The sequence below is a fragment of the Conger conger genome, chromosome 2, assembly GCF_963514075.1.
Source record: "Conger conger chromosome 2, fConCon1.1, whole genome shotgun sequence".
In the NCBI taxonomy this organism is placed as follows: Eukaryota; Metazoa; Chordata; class Actinopteri; order Anguilliformes; family Congridae; genus Conger; species Conger conger.
The window spans coordinates 29,344,195-29,363,053 of record NC_083761.1 but is presented as its reverse complement, the minus strand read 5'-3'; the positions used below and the strand labels follow the sequence as shown (position 1 = coordinate 29,363,053).

Here is an 18,859-nt window from a genome sequence, read left to right as displayed (position 1 = left end):
ACGTTACATCCCTGTCCAGCTTCGCAAGTGAATATCAACCCCTGCTGAAAAAGACACCTTGAGCTAGGTTTTGAAACAGCTGGTTGACCAGTTGGACCAGCTCTGTAGGCTAATCCCAGAATACTAATGTGTCCGATCTCAACACCATGTACTGTCACAGTTTTATGTTCTTGGCTATTGTCGGTTGCATCTCACATACGCTAATTCAGAAACATTTCTCTACATTAGTGAAACATTACCTTTGCCATATGCCATATGTCAGTTATCGCTAGTGTTCGCATTGGTAAACAATTATTTCCCACTGTACCATCTGTAACTAATGTATTGGTAATAAATATGCCATCTGGAAATGATTGGTTGAATAAATTCACATATGCATGAATTTACATAGGCTGCTTAAATAACTGTAGCTGCCCTGCTTGTTAACAGTCACACTGGTTTTATGTAGGCGACAACCAGTGGCATAATTTTTAAAACAACAGCTAGGAAATGTTCATTTCTGGTGAATTTTGAGGGGAAAATATGACTGATTACTGAGATTATACTGATCATTAATGCTGGGTGTTATATATAGCAGACAATACTCGCTGAAGTGGCGGAGTAGTCACACAAATAAATCAGTTTTTTAAATACCTAGAATAAAATTATTAGCGTGTAATTAACAATAACAACATGCACAACTGTAGCAACAGTAGGCTAATAAGTGCTTGAATTTTCTAATTGACCCGTTTTCAGGTCCCCTTGCAAAAGACATTTCGACCTCATTTGGGTATTCCTGGTTAAATAAAAATAGAAAAAATAAAAGAATTGCCTAAATAAAGAAAACCATGGGGAAGTTGTCTTATGAGATGCTATAGGAACAGCCTTCGAGTGAATTACATGGTTGCATTCTAATTGCTTAATTATGTGCATCACAGAATGAAAAGAATGTGCTTGTTTGCTTTTAATTCAACTGAACACTGCTCAAGCTCAAATGGCAAATTCCATTACTAAACCAGGGTTACCGTGTGTCCGTTTTTATTTCAAAGTTTGTTTTGGTAGGCGTGCAGTATGTTGTAACCTAATTTGTGTCCACTACGTCAGTGACTACAACCAAATACGTAAATCCACTTGTTCCCTGTTTTAAATTGCTGTATTTGTTTTGGCTAAATATTTTTGGATGGCCTAATTGGGGGAATTCAAGTTCCCTGCCATCTCCCCTTTCTGGATCTGGACAGTGCCAGATTTTGTGGGTTGGGTTTACATAGTAGCCTATGTGGGTGTGAGCATGATGAAGTCACCCAGAAATGTGAAAAGACTTCCGCTGAAAGATACAACATTGTACACTACACTGGGGGAGTGGAAGAGGGCGGAGTTGTAGCCGTTTTGTTCCTACACTTCGAAAAAAGGGACAGTGGAGGGAGGGAGTCCACAAAGATCAGTTTCCTGGGCACAGAGTGGAGGAGGGTGGTAGTGGAGTTAAGGAGTATGCATCTTCCGGCTAATGGGACACATTCATTGTCATGACAGGCTATTTTATTTACATCAACTGACGTGCTACTTACCTAGCTATCAATCTATCTATACTTAAGGCTTATGTTGCCCTGCTGCTCTAGGATATGCTTTTGTGAAATAACTAAGAAACATTATGTCTGACCCTGGATCAATGGGTAACTTTACCCCATCTCTGGTTAGTCTGTAGCTATCCTAGCCATCGAATGTCTATCGGTGTATCTTGTTGGGATAGGTACCTAGCTCTATGCTTCTATGCTTAACTAGCTAGTCTATATTGGCTTGGTGGTAAAATAACATTAGCATTAGTAGCTAATTGCATTAGCTAGCTAGCTGTGTAACGTTAAATAGGACAATTTAGCTATGCTGCCAACTTCTAGCTAGCTAGCTGTGTTATTAAGTCCTGAAAAGCTTAAAAATGGTGCAAAACCTCCATGTTAATGAGAGAGGTCAGAGGAGAATGGCCAGACTGGTCAAAGCTGACCGGAAGGTGACAGTGACCTATCCCCTACATCAGACAGCAGCTTCTGGAGCTGATGTAGTCCTTATCTCTGTGTCTGGATAGGCAGCAGCTTCAAACAGCTTCAGAAGCTAATTGAGTCCCTGTCTCTGTGTGTTTGCACAGACAGCAGCTTCAGGATCTACGTGTGAAGCAGGAGCAGAAGGACTTTAAGAGCAACCGCAGACGTGACCTCCAGGGGGAGTCTGCAGGAGAGCGGGCCAAACCCTGCCGGGTCCCATTACGCCCTGCCTGCTTGAGCCCCAAAAACTACACTGTAAGTCCTGTTTCTCCACCTGCTTTCACTGTGTTCTGCCCCTAGTCTGTACCAGGGGTGGAGTTGGCCTATCATGCATATGGGCTCAAGACACTAGCTGCTTTTTATCACTACAGTCCAGTAACAATACAATGCTGATCACTCAATGAATGTTCTAAAAGAAACAGTGGGATGGCCAGTAACTATATATACGTATACTGGCCACACAAAAGACTTAAACAAGTAGCACATGTAATTAATAATCCTTGTCAAATATGTGCCAAAACAACAGGAAAATTATTTTGGGTCAAATTGCAGCATAAAACCTGAACATTGCATCTATAGGCTGGAAAGAGGCTGGTCTATTTGTATAGTGCCTTTGACAATACAATATTGTCACAAAGCAGCTTTACAAAGAACCCAGGCCTGAAACCCCCTCAGAGCAAGCCTAGGGCGACAGTGGCCAGGAAAAACTCCCCGACTAAAAGGAAACCTTGAGCAGAACCGAGCTCAGAGGGGGAGCCCATCTGCTTCTTGCCAGCACTATGCAAACCGTGAGTTTAACAGTTGTGTTTTACACTCAGTGAGCACTTCATTAGCTAGACCTGTACATCAGCTTGTTAATGCAAATATTGAATCAGTCAATCATGTGGCAGCAACAAAAGGCATAAAAGCATGCAGACATGGTCAAGAGGTTCAGCTGTTTTTCAGACCAAATGTCAGAATGGGGAAGAAATGTGATCCAAGTGACTTTCACGGTCGAATGATTGTCGGTGCCAGACAGGGTGGTTTGAATATCTTCAGAAATGGCTGATCACCTGGAATTTTCATGCACAACAGTCTCTAGTTTGCAGAGACTGGTTCAAAAAACAAAAAACATCCAATGAGCAGCAGTTCTGCGGGCAAAAACACCTTTTTAATGAGAGGGGTCAGAGGAGAAGGGCCAGACTGCTCAAAGCTGACAGGAAGGTGACAGTAACGCAAATAACTACACATTACAACAGTGTTATGCAGAAGAGCATCTCTTAACACACAACACGTCAAACCTCTTAAGTGGATAGGCTACAACAGCAGAAGACCAATAAGTCTAAATTAGACTTAAGTGTTTTTGATGAGATATTTTCGATAATATAAATTTTATGAGACTGATTACTTTTTGCAGTTAAACTACTACACCACAAAATTGGAGCCATACGGAAGCATCTCAATTATTACATTAATTACATTCATGCATTGGGCAGACACTCTTATCCAGAGCAACGTACAGTTGATAAGACTTAGCAGGAGACAATCCTCCCCTGGAGCAATGCAGGGTTAAGGCCCTTCCTCAAGGGCCCAATGGCTCTGCAGATCTTATTGTGGCTATACCGGGGATCGAACCACCGACCTTGCGTGTCCCAGTCATGTACAGCCTAGAGCTGATGTAGTCATTGTCTCTGTCTGCACAGGCATCAACTTCAGGACCTAATTTAGCCCTTTGTCTTTGTGTGTCTGCATTGGCAGCAGCTTCAAACTGCTTCAGAAGTTAATTGACCAATAAATCTAAAAATAAGTATAATAAATACTTAATAAAGTGATCACTGAGTGTATATCCTAACTGGTTATATCCTAATTAGCCTACTAAGACAAGTGGATAATCAATGAGAAAAATGTTATCTCCTCGCAGTTGCCGACTTCCCCTTGGTACCGTAGCTGGCTCGATCGTTACTGAAATATCATATCCATACAGTAAACCTCTACTTGATTACCGAGTTGCAAAATGCTGTGTGGAGAGACTTTTAGGACTAGGCTTTTAATAGTTTATTGTGTTGTAAATTATTTGCGTGGTGTCACCACTTTTGCATAGATATAAATCAGATTATTAGTAGGAATCAAAGTTGAACTCACAAAGTCACACAAGATGGCTATTCTATTTTTGAGGTTGTGCCTCTTTTTTTGGAGAAGCAAACAATGTGACAACTTACCCCACTCTCTCCTACTGTACTGGTCTTTGTGTGTTCACGTATAATGTTCTTGTCCGTGTGTTCACCTGGACTGTGCTGGTGTCTGCTCGTACTGTATTGGGCAACCTGTAGCGGAGTGGTTAAGGTAAATGACTGGGACACGCAAGGTTGGTGGTTCTAATCCCGGTGTAGCCACAATAAGATCCGCACAGCCATTGGGCCGTTGAGCAAGGCCCTTAACCCTGAATTGCTCCGGTGGAGGACTGTTACCTGCTTAGTCTAATCAACTGTTCGTCGCTCTGGATAAGAGCGTCTGCCAAATACCAATAATGTAATGTAATGTGTGTGATCGCATGTACTGTACTCATTTGCATGTTCACCTGTTATGTATCTACTCTAGCTTTTGGCAATCCCTGCCATATCCAACCCGAGGAAGGACATGGTCGTGGCAGCAGACCTAATGGATGAGGAGGAGGAGGTGGAGCGAGTGAATGGGCTTCTGCAGCGGACCAGTCTCTTGCATGATCTGGGGGTGGTGGATCAGGTGCACCAGATGCTTCAGTGCACAGCTTCACAGCGAGATAATGCACTGCCACAACGCACCCAAATCAACTCCCAGCAGCATGTACATGGGCAGGCTATCAAAGTAAAAGAGAGGGACCTGGACGGCAATCAAATAAATCGCAAGGTACGACGTTCAAGTTGAACTTCAAACCAATAGACTCTATTATCATAAAAAGCCATCCAAATGATTAATAATAAATAATACAGGTATTTACCTCTGTGTGCTCCTAAAATTTGTTATCTCAGAGAAAAAGATTTCTTTAACAAATAAAATATGCATTGAGCTCCATACAACAAAAAAGAGAGCCACTGAGCCAGTGAACTGCTTCGTAACCAAAAGGAGCCAGTGGACGAGAGACCCAAATGAGCCATTGAATGAGAGAGCCAAATGAGCCACTGAACGACCGGGCCATGAGCTGGTGTTGAACTGAAAGCACAGCACAGTTACGCCTTGACATAACATTAATTCCGAAGCATGCAGCTGTATATTCCGCGAACCAGCTGAATAGTTAGGATATCGCAGATAATATTTCAAGAAATCATGTTGTCTTTTAATTTTCTGTAATAAAGTCAGCTCGGCTATGCAATAAAACTGATGAATGGTTTTGCAAAGACCACATCGTGTAATTTTTGTAGGTAGTGTATTAAACGTAGCTAGCTACAGTTGTGTTCAAGAAAATAGCAGTACAACATCAGTGACCTGATGAACTACTGTTATTAGTAGTAGTGATATTCCTGCATGGCAAATACTTGTAGATGTAGTAGTGTAATAGAAAAACAACAGACCCAACTGTCATGACATGCACACTGCTTGTTCTGAGTAATTGACTCATTAATTGAAAGGGGCGTGTTCAAAATAATAGCAGTGTGGAGTTTAATTAGACAATTAATTCATTCTGTGAAAAAAACAGGCGTCATTAATTGTCCTTTATTAAGGAAGAAGGGAAGCAAATTCACACATTGTTATAAAATATATTTCCTTCTGAATTGCTAAGTAAAATGGGCCGTTCCAAACATTGTTCGGAGGAACAACGTAATTTCTTTAAAAAGTTGATTGGAGAGGGGGAAACGTAGAAAGAAGTACAGCTATTTATAGGATGCTCAGCTAAAATGATCTCAAATTCTGTAAAATGGCAACAAAAACCCGAAACAAGCGGAGGAAACCGAGAAAATACTGTTAAAACGGATTGAAGAATAGTCAGAATGGCTATTCATCAGCTCCAGAAAAATCAAAGATGATCTACAATTACCTGTAAGTGCTGTTACAGTCAGAAGAAGTTTGAAGCTAAGCTATCAGCAAGAAGCCCCCGTGAAGCACCATTGTTGAAAAAAGGGCATGTGCAGAATTGGTTAAAATTTGCCAAGAAACACATCGATTAGCCCAAAGAAATGGAGTAACATTCTGTGGACTGATGAGAGTAAAATTGGTATTTTCGGGTCTAGCGGTTGTGACGACCCCTGAGTACTGAATTCAAGCCACAGTACACTGTAAAGACAGTGAAGCATGGTGGCACAAAAAACATGGTATGGGGATGTTTTTCATACTAAGGTGTTGGGTTCGTATACCAGGGCTCATGGATCAGTTTGAATACATCAAAATACTTGAAGAGATTATGTTGCCGTATGCCAAAGAGGAAGTGCCCCTGAAATGGGTGTTTCAACAAGACAAAGACCGCAAACATACGAGTAAGCGAGCAACATCTTGGTTCCAGACAAAAACGAATGAGGTAATGGAGTGGCCAGCTCAATCCCCCGTCCTCAACCCCATTGAAAATTTGTGGGGTGACATTAAAAATGTTTCTGAAGCGAAACCTAAAAATTCACAGGAACTGTGGAATGTATTTCATCCTGGGCTGAAATACCTGTTTCTAGGTGCCATAAGTTGGTTGACTCAATGCAATGCAGATGCACAGCAGTTGTCAAAAACAATGGTTATGCGACGAAATATTAGTTCTGGAATTTAAAGTGAAGTTCCATCCATCCAACCATTATCACCCGCTTATCCGGAGTCAGGTCGCTGTGGCAGTAGGCTAAGCAGGGTATTCCAGGCGTCCCTCTCCCCAGCAACACATTCCAGCTCCTCCTGGGGGATCCCAAGGCGTTCCCAGGCAAGGAGAGATATATAATTTCTCCAGCGAGTTCTGGGTCTACCTCAGGGTCTCCGCCCAGTTGGCCGTGCCCAGAAAAACTCCAAAGGGAGGCGCCCAGGAGGTATCCTGATCAGATGCCCAAACCACCTGAATTGGCTCCTTTCAACGTGAAGGAGCAGTGCCTCTACCCCAAGCTCCCTCTGGATGGCTGAGTCCAGCCACCCTATGGAGGAAGCTCATTTCGGCCGCTTGTATCCGCGATCTCGTTCTTTCGGTCACTACCCAAAGCTTGTGACCATAGGGTTGGGACGTAGATTGACTGGTAAATCGCCTCTTCACCATGGCGGTCTGGCACAACGCCCGCATTACTGCTGATGCTGCACCGATCCGCCTGTTGATCTCACACTCCCTTTTACCCTCACTCGTGAACAAGACCCCGAGATACCTGAACTCCTTCACTTGGGGCAGTGGCTCATTCCCAACCCGGAGGGAGCAATCCACCATTTTCCGGCAGAGAACCATGGCCTCGGGCTTGGAGGTGCTGACTCTCATCCCGGCCGCTTCACACTCGGCTGCAAACCACTCCAGCGTGCGCTGAAGGTAACGGTACAATGAAGCCAGCAGAACCACATCGTCCACAAAAAGCAGAGACGCAAGTCACCAAAACGGACACTCTCCTCACCTGGGCTGCGCCTTGAGATCTTGTCCATGAATATTACAAACAGGACCGGTGTCAAGGGGTAACCTTGACACCCAAACCCACTGGAAACTTGCTTGACTTTGTGCCGAGATGCGGACACAGCTCTCACTTTGGTCGAAAGCCTTCTCCAAGTCCACAAAGTACATGTGGACTGGATGAGCAAACTCCCATGACCCCCCCAGCAACCCCGCCAAGGTAAAGAGCTGGTCTACTGTTCCACGACCAGGACGGAAGCCACATTGCTCCTCCTGAATCCGAGGTTCGACCATCAGTCGGAGCCTCCTTTCCAGCACCCTAGAGTAAACTTTCCCGGGGAGGCTGAGAAGTGTGATACCCTGATAATTGGAGCACACCCTCCGATCCCCCTTCTTGAAAATGGGGACCACCTCCCTGGTCTGCCACTCTGCAGGTACTGTCCCCGACCTCCACGCGACACTGAAGAGGTGTGTCAGCCAAGACAGCCCAACAATGTCCAGAGCCTTCAGCATCTCAGGGCGAATCTCATCCACACTTGGTGACTTGCTGCTGAGGAGCTTTTTGACTACCTCAGCAACTTCCGCCAGGGATATAGGTGCTGATTCCCCCGAGTCTTCGGGCTCTGCCTCTTCCACAGAGGATGTGTTGGTCGGGTTCAGGAGCTCCCCACAGCTCTTTCCACAGCCCGACAACATCCCCAGTCCAGGTCAGCAGTTCTCCTCCCCTGCTGAAAACAGCCTGAGACAAGCCCTACTTTCCCAGATGGTTTGCCAGAACTTCCTTGAGGCCAACCGAAAGTCCTTCTCTATAGCCTCCCCAAACTCCCCCTATGCCCGGGTTTTTGCTTCATCGACTGCCAAAGCCGCAGCCCTTCTGGCTCCCTGGTACCTGTCTGCTGCTTCAGGGGACCCCCAGGCCAGCCAAGCCCGAAAGGCCTCCTTCTTCAGTTTAACAGCCTCCCTCTGGTCTGGCCACAGCTTCTGCTTGCCGCCTCTGTAATGTAGACTTTGAACATGGCCCACTCTGACACTGTCTTCATAAAATTAGCTAACGCTTTGATTTGGAATTGAATGTGCAATATTTCCACTACATTTGAAATATTTACAGTGGGGCAAAAAAGTATTTAGTCAGCCACCAATTGTGCAAGTTCTCCCACTTAAAAAGATGAGAGGCCTGTAATTTTCATCATAGGTATACCTCAACTATGACAGACAAAATGAGAAAAAAAAATCCAGAAAATCACATTGTCTGATTTTTAAAGAATTTATTTGCAAATTATGGTGGAAAATAAGTATTTGGTCAATAACAAAAGTTCATCTCAATACTTTGTTATATACCCTTTGTTGGCAATGACAGAGGTCAAACGTTTTCTGTAAGTCTTCACAAGGTTTTCACACACTGTTGCTGGTATTTTGGCCCATTCCTCCATGCAGATCTCCTCTAGAGCAGTGATGTTTTGGGGCTGTCGCTGGGCAACACGGACTTTCAACTCCCTCCAAAGATTTTCTCCAGGACCTTGAAATGCTTCTTATGAAGCCACTCCTTCGTTGCCCGGGCGGTGTGTTTGGGATCATTGTCATGCTGAAAGACCCAGCCACGTTTCATCTTCAATGCCCTTGCTGATGGAAGGAGGTTTTCACTCAAAATCTCACGATACATGGCCCCATTCATTCTTTCCTTTACACGGATCAGTCGTCCTGGTCCCTTTGCAGAAAAACAGCCCCAAAGCATGATGTTTCCACCCCCATGCTTCACAGTAGGTATGGTGTTCTTTGGATACAACTCAGCATTCTTTCTCCTCCAAACACAACAAGTTGAGTTTTTACCAAAAAGTTCTATTTTGGTTTCATCTGACCATATGACATTCTCCCAATCCTCTTCTGGATCATCCAAATGCTCTCTAGCAAACTTCAGACGGGCCTGGACATGTACTGGCTTAAGCACAGGGACACGTCTGGCACTGCAGGATTTGAGTCCCTGGCGGCATAGTGTGTTACTGATGGTAGCCGTTGTTACTTTGGTCCCAGCTCTCTGCAGGTCATTCACTAGGTCCCCCCGTGTGGTTCTGGGATTTTTGCTCACCGTTCTTATGATCATTTTGACCCCACGGGGTGAGATCTTGCGTGGAGCCCCAGATTGAGGGAGATTATCAGTGGTCTTGTATGTCTTCCATTTTCTAATAATTGCTCCCACAGTTGATTTCTTCACACCAAGCTGCTTACCTATTGCAGATTCAGGCTTCCCAGCCTGGTGCAGGTCTACAATTTTGTTTCTGGTGTCCTTTGACAGCTCTTTGGTCTTGGCCATAGTGGAGTTTGGAGTGTGACTGTTTGAGGTTGTGGACAGGTGTCTTTTATACTGATAACGAGTTCAAACAGGTGCCATTAATACAGGTAACGAGTGGAGGACAGAGGAGCCTCTTCAAGAAGAAGTTACAGGTCTGTGAGAGCCAGAAATCTTGCTTGTTTGTAGGTGACCAAATACTTATTTTACCGAGGAATTTACCAATTAATTCATAAAAAATCCTACAATGTGATTTCCTGGATTCTTACCACCCATTCTGTCTCTCACAGTTGAAGTGTACCTATGATGGAAATTACAGGCCTCTCTCATCTTTTTAAGTGGGAGAACTTGCACAATTGGTGGCTGACTAAATACTTTTTTGCCCCACTGTAATTAAAAGTTATAAAAAAAAATGTTTTACTTTATTCACTTTTTTTAACGCATTGCTATTTATTTGAACACAACTGTATGTGTAGGCTGCAATAATATATTTCAGGTATTGTCTTAGTTGCATTAAAGTTTAATTTTAGCTAATGTTACATTATAGATTATGTAATTGTAGCCTATGTAATTTAACTGTCCGGAGGGAGCTCGGTGTAGAGCCGCTGCTCCTTCGCGTCAAAAGGAGCCAATTGAGGTGGTTTGGGCATCTGATCTGACCCAGAACCCGCTGGAGAGATTATATATCTCACCTGGGAACACCTTGGGATCCCCCAGGAGGAGCTGGAATGCGTTGCTGGGGAGAGGGACGCCTGGAATACCCTGCTTAGCCTACTGCCACCGTGACCCGACTCCGGATAAGCGGGTGCAATCCAAAAATTTTTAAATATTGTGTTTGTTTTATTTTCCTCTGATTAGTAGGCTAGCCTACAACAGGGCAATAAGTGGCATCAACGAATGTTGCCTTAAAGAGGAGTAATGATTATGGTTATTTAACCAATTACACTTTGGTTTCAGTTCACTTGATATACTAAAAAAGGGGAAATGATAAATCAATTCCATAACTGTACTGGGTGATATGCTGCGAATGAACGATGAGCTGAGTAACATATGAGACTCATGCGGCTACTGTCAAGAAGTGCAAGTGAACGAACGAGTGAGCCAAACAAACAAATCTTTTTAACTAACTCCTTCTGCCACAAACTCAATTGCGTGTTTCACTTTTGTCTAAAATAGCCAATAGGATTGGGTAGATAATTTAGTTGGCAAAAAAGACCAAGTTAACTGTTACCCAAGAAAACCAATTGTTCCTCTGTAAATTCTGGTTAAAACTGTAAGGTTGTATTTCTTCATCAAAATGGAAAAGCTTGTCCTTTAACGGCACGGCTCCACTGCAGGCTTCAACGTCAGCTGTTGCCATCAGCCGTCATTTTGACATTCTACTGGCTTTACTGCAACCACCAAACTTCAGCTATCCCCATCATCAATAAATCTCTACACTTAAAAGTCTACACTTGTGCTTTGCTAGCTCAATTCACATTGGATATCATGCTGTAACTTGACGAAGTCAGAGCTGTCGGTCATACCACCAAGTTAGGTTCCATGGTATTTGTATGCTAATGTTACTGTATTTTCATAGGAGTGTTATGTGATCGCCTGGATGGGTGGCCATCCATAAACCAGTTTCTGCATTCAAGGATGGAGTTTGAGTGCCCATTACCTTCTGGGAAACACAGGCTGGAGATTCAAGGCAAACTTAGACGTTTTGCCCCATATTTAGGAAACGGCCTAACAGTGCTCCTTTAATCACAAAAATGTTTTAAGCTGTTTGAAACAGCATGAAAATATGCGTTTAGGAAGCCATAAGCAGAACCGATACCCAGTTCTTAGAATTTTGGATCCAGTTCTAATTTGTCACAGGTTCTCGGTTCCCAACCCGACCCCATTGTATTCAGTATGGTCATGAGAACTGCATTGTAGCTATGGTTGTGGGTCTGATGGGGTGTGTGGTAAGAGGAATCAGTTCTGCAGGTATTGTAAAAATGGAGACCATTTCTTTGAAGGGTTTGGTATTGTCTGATTTATGAGTTTTTGTTGATGATTTTGTTCTGTCTTTCCATTTCTGTAGTATGTTTTTTTTTTTTATCTTGTTAGTCCTATTCATATAAATGGTTTCAGGTGTTTGGTTATTTTTAATGAGTATTTGAGTAATGCGTTTATGGGACAGATTGGGATGCTGAGGTCGCGGATCTCTGATAGCTTGCTCATGACCTCCGACCAGTATGAAAGCATGAAAGTAGTTATTTGTGTTGTTGGGACAGTATGGACAGGTGTTATTTTGTATGAATCCCATATGATGTAGCTTGTCAGTGGTGAAAACAGTCCTATGAATGACCTTTTGGCGTTGTAATCAGCGAGATATATAAAAACTGGAGAGAGTATCTGTTGTTGTTCCAATAACGATACCAGTATTGGAAATGTATCCGATACAGCCCAAAATGCTGATCGGATATCGCCGAATAAGCGAGTCTATGAACCGATCTGATACCACATAGCCTAATAACGTGATGATAGCTCATTCAAGCCACTCAGACAAACAGCAACACAGGCAGTGCTAGGAGAGTCAAAGCTAGAAAAATTGGCAATATGCCGGACGATTTGGCAGTATTTTACACTGGAAAATCCCACCAGTAAAACGGCGATGTACACAGAAGGCTATGCATGGCTTTAGTTTTGAGGGGTGGCACAGTGTTGCCAATTTCAACACCAGCAATCTTATAAAGCATTTGAAGGCACATCACGTGAAATAGCATAATGAGTTCACCGAGGCAAAGGGAAACTGAGTTGTAAAGGTTTACAAAAAATTGCTAACCGATCATTTTTCTATGAAGCTGAAATAATAAACTCAGTTTAAAATAAATGTGCGTTCACCACCGTATTATTGCGGTTTATATTCTAAACAATTGACAAGCTACAGTAGTTCTAGGAAACAATCTGCCCATTTCAGGGGGTTTAAAATACAAGCACCACAGGGAATTGAATGCTCCAGTATTATAGTTATCAAATAATTTCTGTAGCTGGTTGATGTATGGCTTATTGTAATGTTATGTTGTTTTTTATTCTTATTTGTTGACACGCAAATTCAAACTACCGGCAGACTGAACGCAGCTTTCCACTATGTGGTATCTGCATAAAAATAAATAAATAAAGCAATACATTATCAATAGGCTAGTTATCCGTCAGATATTGAAAGCGAAAAATGGACCACGTTAATCCCACCACCACAATTGTCCCGCGCCATACAAGATGCATTGCCAAGGTTTACCGTTACATAAAAATCCAATTGTACAGATACCTGTATTGGCATTAAAGTAAAATAATTTCCTATGGTAAAATAGACCAGGTGGTATCATATGATATCAGGCAAATATTGCATGACCACAACATTTTGAGTGCACAACAAAGTAACAAAGTTCTTAATAGCAGCATATTTACAGATTTCATGGCAATCAAGTCATAAGGGAAGAGGGATGTAAACATGAAGAATTATAATTTTAACTTGACACGATTGACCAGCATGCCTGGATTTAAACTTCCGGGATTTAACTACAGATTTCTGCAACTGTGAGTTTACACTGCAATTAGGCTTTAAATTTATTTATTTATTATTAATTCATACTTTTTTTAAGGCACAGATAACGAATCGGTACTCAGTATCAGCCGATATGCAAGTTCAGGTATCAGAATCGGTATGCTAGGAAGAAAATGCTAGTGGAACATTTCCAGTACCACTAGATATTCATGGAGCCAGCCATGTTGGACGATGGCACCAGAACACTGAGTACCTTATTGTGAAGGCTCATTGTAAATGCAGAGCAATGACGTGAGAAAGTAGAACTGGAAGTGAAATTGAATTGAAGCCGTCTGAGGAATTGCATTGCCACATAGCAGCATCTGCCAGCTAACACAACTAAATTACAGCCAGACATTGTTGGTGGTTATAGCTAACTGTTGTGTTTGACCAGCTAACTATTGAGCTGTAGTTTACGCTACAAAATAGTCTCCTGCATATAGCAGCAGGAGGTTAGTAGGATTTTATGGGAGAAAACAAATGACTCACTGTGACAAGGACATTTTAATGTGGTTTCTACATTTCTGCAAGTTAAATAAATACCGTGGATATTCTTATAGAAGCATTCAGTGACAATTAACTGTAACATTACATTAGCTATACTTCCGGAGAAGCTAATGTTAGCTGGTAATTACAGTCAGGAAATTGTGAGCAGCTATAGCTAACTGTTTATTTGACAAGCTAGCTAATTAGATAGACAGTAGAATGTTGTAGCTGGCTAAGTTAACCAAGTTTTCCGAACAAACATTCTGTGGCACTCAACTGTAAAATAAGTCATTATAGCTGGCTAGCAACAACGTCTGACTGAAATCATAGGTTTGAATAGTTGGATCAAGGATTGAATAGTTGAGTTTATTCATTATTAATATTATTTTTCCTCCCATGACAGATTTAGCAGTTTCCCATAATGCGCATGCTGTTATTCCAGGAGTGTTATTAATCTTGCCAAAGGATGCCCATTCATCCTTAAAGAAATCAAGAAGTTAAACCAGAGGTGTTGGGGGTGACCACCCCAATTTTCTGGTAAATTGAAGTCCTGCTTGAACTGATTAAAAGATGCTAAGGCATTGAAGTGTCAACTACGTTTTTGGCAATTTTTCTACATTACCATCTACTTGGTTGAATATCTAACACTTTTTGGTAATTCTACCCAACTTTAGCATTGCATAATTTTTTAAAATAAATTATCTACTTTACAAATATAGTGGATTATACTTCCAAAACCATCTAATTTCTTGCCGTAATTCACTAATCAGATGCTGCCAACTGAGGAGGGCGGGACTTGTGTATCGTATTTTGCTAACGGTTAATTGACCTACTTGTTTCTTAATTTCATAACTAACATAATGATGTGTAATAAACTGATTACGTCAGTATTTTTATTACATATCCTGAAGAGTGGTTGTTAAGCCTAAAATGTTGTTGTAACGTTGTTAATGATGTTTGAAATGTCTACCTATTCATTGCAGCTTGTTGTCGAGCTTAAAACAACTGTTCGTCTTGATTGTATTTCATGAAACTTGAAAATGTAAAAAATCATCATCCCTTTAGGCTTTTATAAATTACACTGCAAAATCTTTGATGTAAATACCCTCAAAGCTGACAGTCTGGACTTTAGCCTGATATTCATTGTTTTATTTAAAAATATGCCACTGCCTCAATACTTTTGCAATACTTAAATAATACAAGCACTTGGAGGGCACTGTATGTCTCCGTGATGAGTTTATCACTTTTTTGTTGAAAAATATATGAACAAAATCGCTTTGTCCTGCAGCAAGAAAAAACATTTGGTGAGAAATTGACAGGATCACAGTGTATAAGTCCAAGTTTTCTAAGCGTAATTCTCTGTATTTATTTGTATTAATTTCTTGTGATGTATTTTATTACATTATCCTTGCTGTAAGCAAAATTTCCCTTGGGACAATCAAGTTTAAAAAGTTGAAGTTGATTTCTGCATGACCACACCTGACTTTGGTTCTGTCCATGCTGTCTTTGCAGCTGGACTCCACAGCAGAAGACTCTCGGAGGCCGCGGCACCAGTGCCCAGCGGTTCAAGAACACCTCTCTCATGGAGCCATGCCTAGTCCCCATCCAGTACAGCAGCGCTGGCCCTGGCTTGGGCTACACAGGGGCCTCCGGGACCCCATGCGGACCGAGTCGCTGGACGAGTTGCACCATGTTTCCAAAGCAGCTTTAGTAGATATGGAATGCCAGAGGCCCATTCAGCTAAAAAGATCCTTCAGTGCACAGCGCATCCCCAGGACAAGTGAGTGCACCTCCACATCTGTGATATTAACATTATCATGCTTTATTTCTGAAAATCCAGGCACTAATGATTGTGTAATTATATATATTTTATGCTTTCAAAATATAAATATAAAATATAAATATAAAGCCTGTGTGCTTTCGGATATACACTCACCAAGCACTTTATTAGGAACATTTTTACTGTATTACACCTACTTATTCATGTGATTATCTAATCAGCCAACTGTGTGGCAGCAGTGCAGTGCATATAATCATGTAGATACAGGTCAGGAGCTTTAGTTAATGTTCACATTAACCATCAGAATATGGAAAAAATGTGATCTTAGTGACTTTGACCGTGGAATGTTTTTTGGTGGCAGACAGGGTGGTTGAATATCTCAGAAACTGCTGATCTCCTGGGATTTTCACGCACACTAGTATCTAGAGTCTGCAAAGACGCAAATAACCACACATTACACACACAACACATCATAACTTTAAGTGGATAGGCTACAGCAGTAGAAGTCTAAAAAATATGTCTAATAAATGCCTAATAAAGTGCTCACTGAGTATATTTCTAATATGCCTATTTCTTTAGAATATTTTTTTAATGTGTTTTATGCATATTTCTTTTTGGTATGGGATAATATAAATGAGCTAAAAACCCCGAGCATCATTTTACCTTCATTTCCAGGGCCTGTCACTGCCCTTGTTTTTGTCTCTTTTTGGTTGTCAATAGCTTTCAGTTCCTTTTCTCAATTTCTCTCCTTACTTTATTCTGAAGTTAGGCCTTTTGCAACTCTATAGTTAGACCTATTTTCACAAACTCTACTGAACACTATTGTTTCCTGTACTTAAAAACAGCTTTTTCCTAAGAGAGTATGTACTTTTAAGGATTTTACCCTCTCTCCTTCCCTCACTCCCTCTCTCCCTTAGTCAGTGCATCTCTCAACGCCTTGTACCGGCAGGACAGTATGAGTTCATCCGTCACTGAGACTCGGCTACGTGCCCAAATGTCCAGTACTGTGCGGATTCCCTGCCACCAGCCAATGTGTACACGGATATCCACCGACTGCAATGCATTGCAGAGCCTCTTGGTCATCTCCACCCCAGCCCCTCTCATTCGGCGCCCAGACCTCCTGCAGCCACCCTGCAAGACCCACCAAAAAATTCCCACAGGGCAAGCCAGAATGCTGGGAAGCATAGTACCTTGGCAGTCTAACAACTCACATCAACTGGCAGGAGAGGAGGACATCCTACCGCTTTATTATAGAAACCCCTGTATTATGAATTTGAGAGGAAGAAAAAAATAGTGCATGTGGTAGGTGGGACTTCATGGGATTTCAATGTTATGTTTGTGCAAGACTCCTGTGGGATCTTACCAGTCAGAGCACCAAACATGTGTGCCAGGGCAGTGAATCTGTTTTTCAGGAACACTCTCCACCGCAAATCACCTCATATGCCATGCTTATGAGGTGAGAGGAGCTTGTCAGCAAACACACAATTACTATACCTGTGTATAGCAGAACAGAAGCCAGAACTTTGTTCTGCTTTCATGTGACTGCTGTATTTGTAGAAGTCGTTGGCACTGTCAGTTCCTGTTTCCTCTGTTTGAGTCACTGTGTTTGTACCATCTCAGACACCTCCAAGTCTAATATTCACACTCAAAAGGAAGTTATAAATATACCTGAAACTGTATATATTTATTTGCATCGAATGTTGATTTACTGAAGGTTCCTGCTTCCTGTCTAGCCAAAAGCAGCTATTTTCCAGCCATGAGAAATAGATCAGACGCTAAATGGGTGTCAGCAGTTCCAATTTATTTACCTACTCCCGTCTTCTGATGTGAAAAAGTGCTTTCCATGCATTACTGAATCGGTGGTAACCAGTGAAACGTCGCTGATACTCTACCACATGACTAATGAGAGAGGTGTTTCTGTTCGATTGACCTTTTTCACTTCCTCATATAATTCCCCTATGCAGCAGCATGGACAGAAAACAGTCTATCCTATCGACTGTATTCATCATCCATGTGAAATGTTCAACAAAGCATTACAGCAGTCTCATAAATTGAATTTTGAAGATAAAACCAGTTATTTCAGATTTTTGGAACCTTGTTGTCACTCATTTTGACATATTCCTCAATAAAATATATATTTTTTTTTTACAGTGATGATTTTGCTATCCATTGTTTTTTGTTAATGCGATTCAGTGACAAACAGACTGGGTGCTGTTTACAGTGTGCCGTACTTTAAACATAGACACTACTTAGACATGGTGCTTCATTTTTTTTACCTACTATTCACATACACTTGGACAGAAGGAATTCCATTAGCTCTGTTATGGAACATTATTTAGCCCAAAATGGAAATAAACATTGAAAATTAAAATGACCCAAGAATCTTTCATAATGCTCCAAGCCATCCCACTCGCAGTTCATGGACAACACTGAGAGTTCCAAGACGGTCGATTTTGGCTCACAACAAATTCTTTAACAATTTGTACATTTGGTCTGTGCCGGCAAAAACGTGGCAAAAATCGTGTTAAAACATTGTTACAAGACCATCAACAATCCCTTCCTATTATTGAAAAAGACTCACTGACATGTCTCACCCTCTGCCTGTGTTTATAATCCTTAAATTTGTGTTACTAAATGTACAGTTGACAGCCCAACACTGTACCAAAACATTGTATAACTGTACAATAATTTAAGCTCATTGGTTGAAAATTGGTTCTAATTGCCACAGCCAATGGTGTTTCAACATCAACGCGTTACAGAGAAGGGGGAGGGATAAACACTGTTGTGTGATCTCTGTTGTGTGAGCCTGTGATCTCTCAGTCCTTATACATTTACTGAAAGTACAAATTTTTTCAGTATTTTCAAATACTTACCAAAATACTTTTCGAATACTATTTAAAATACATTTTAAATACTTCCATCTAATACAGAGCCCAAGAATGTATCAGCTGTTGTGTATGGGCTCCACCCACAGCCAGGGGTGGAGTCATAGCCTGATGGTGACTGAACACACCTGATATCAATCAGGCAATTAAATTATATAGCTACATAAATTGCAGGTTCATGCTGAACTGCCTTGTATTTTGACCCCTGCTTGTCTGAGAATCTGCCCTTGTCACTGACAATGGAAACAATGATGGCATAAAATCAGCTGATTACTTTAACCAAGCCATTTCAAAAGCATAAAACATCTCTCACCACTGCCAATCTACAGTCGCAC

The 18,859-nt window shown here is 41.7% G+C and overlaps 1 protein-coding gene across 2 annotated transcripts in view; it reads left to right on the top strand.

Annotated features, from left to right (window-relative positions):
- The window catches only part of ttll6 (tubulin tyrosine ligase-like family, member 6), an 80,091-nt gene extending 62,334 nt beyond the window's left edge, over window positions 1–17,757 (top strand). For both annotated transcript variants that reach the window (XM_061229449.1, XM_061229440.1), the window contains 4 exons: window positions 2,117–2,267; window positions 4,590–4,877; window positions 15,372–15,639; window positions 16,557–17,757. In XM_061229449.1, coding sequence (XP_061085433.1) covers window positions 2,117–2,267; window positions 4,590–4,877; window positions 15,372–15,639; window positions 16,557–16,933 — 1,084 coding nt within the window. In that variant the 3' untranslated portion in view covers window positions 16,934–17,757. The remainder of the gene's footprint in view (window positions 1–2,116; window positions 2,268–4,589; window positions 4,878–15,371; window positions 15,640–16,556) is intronic.
- The last annotated feature ends 1,102 nt before the right edge of the window (window positions 17,758–18,859 follow it).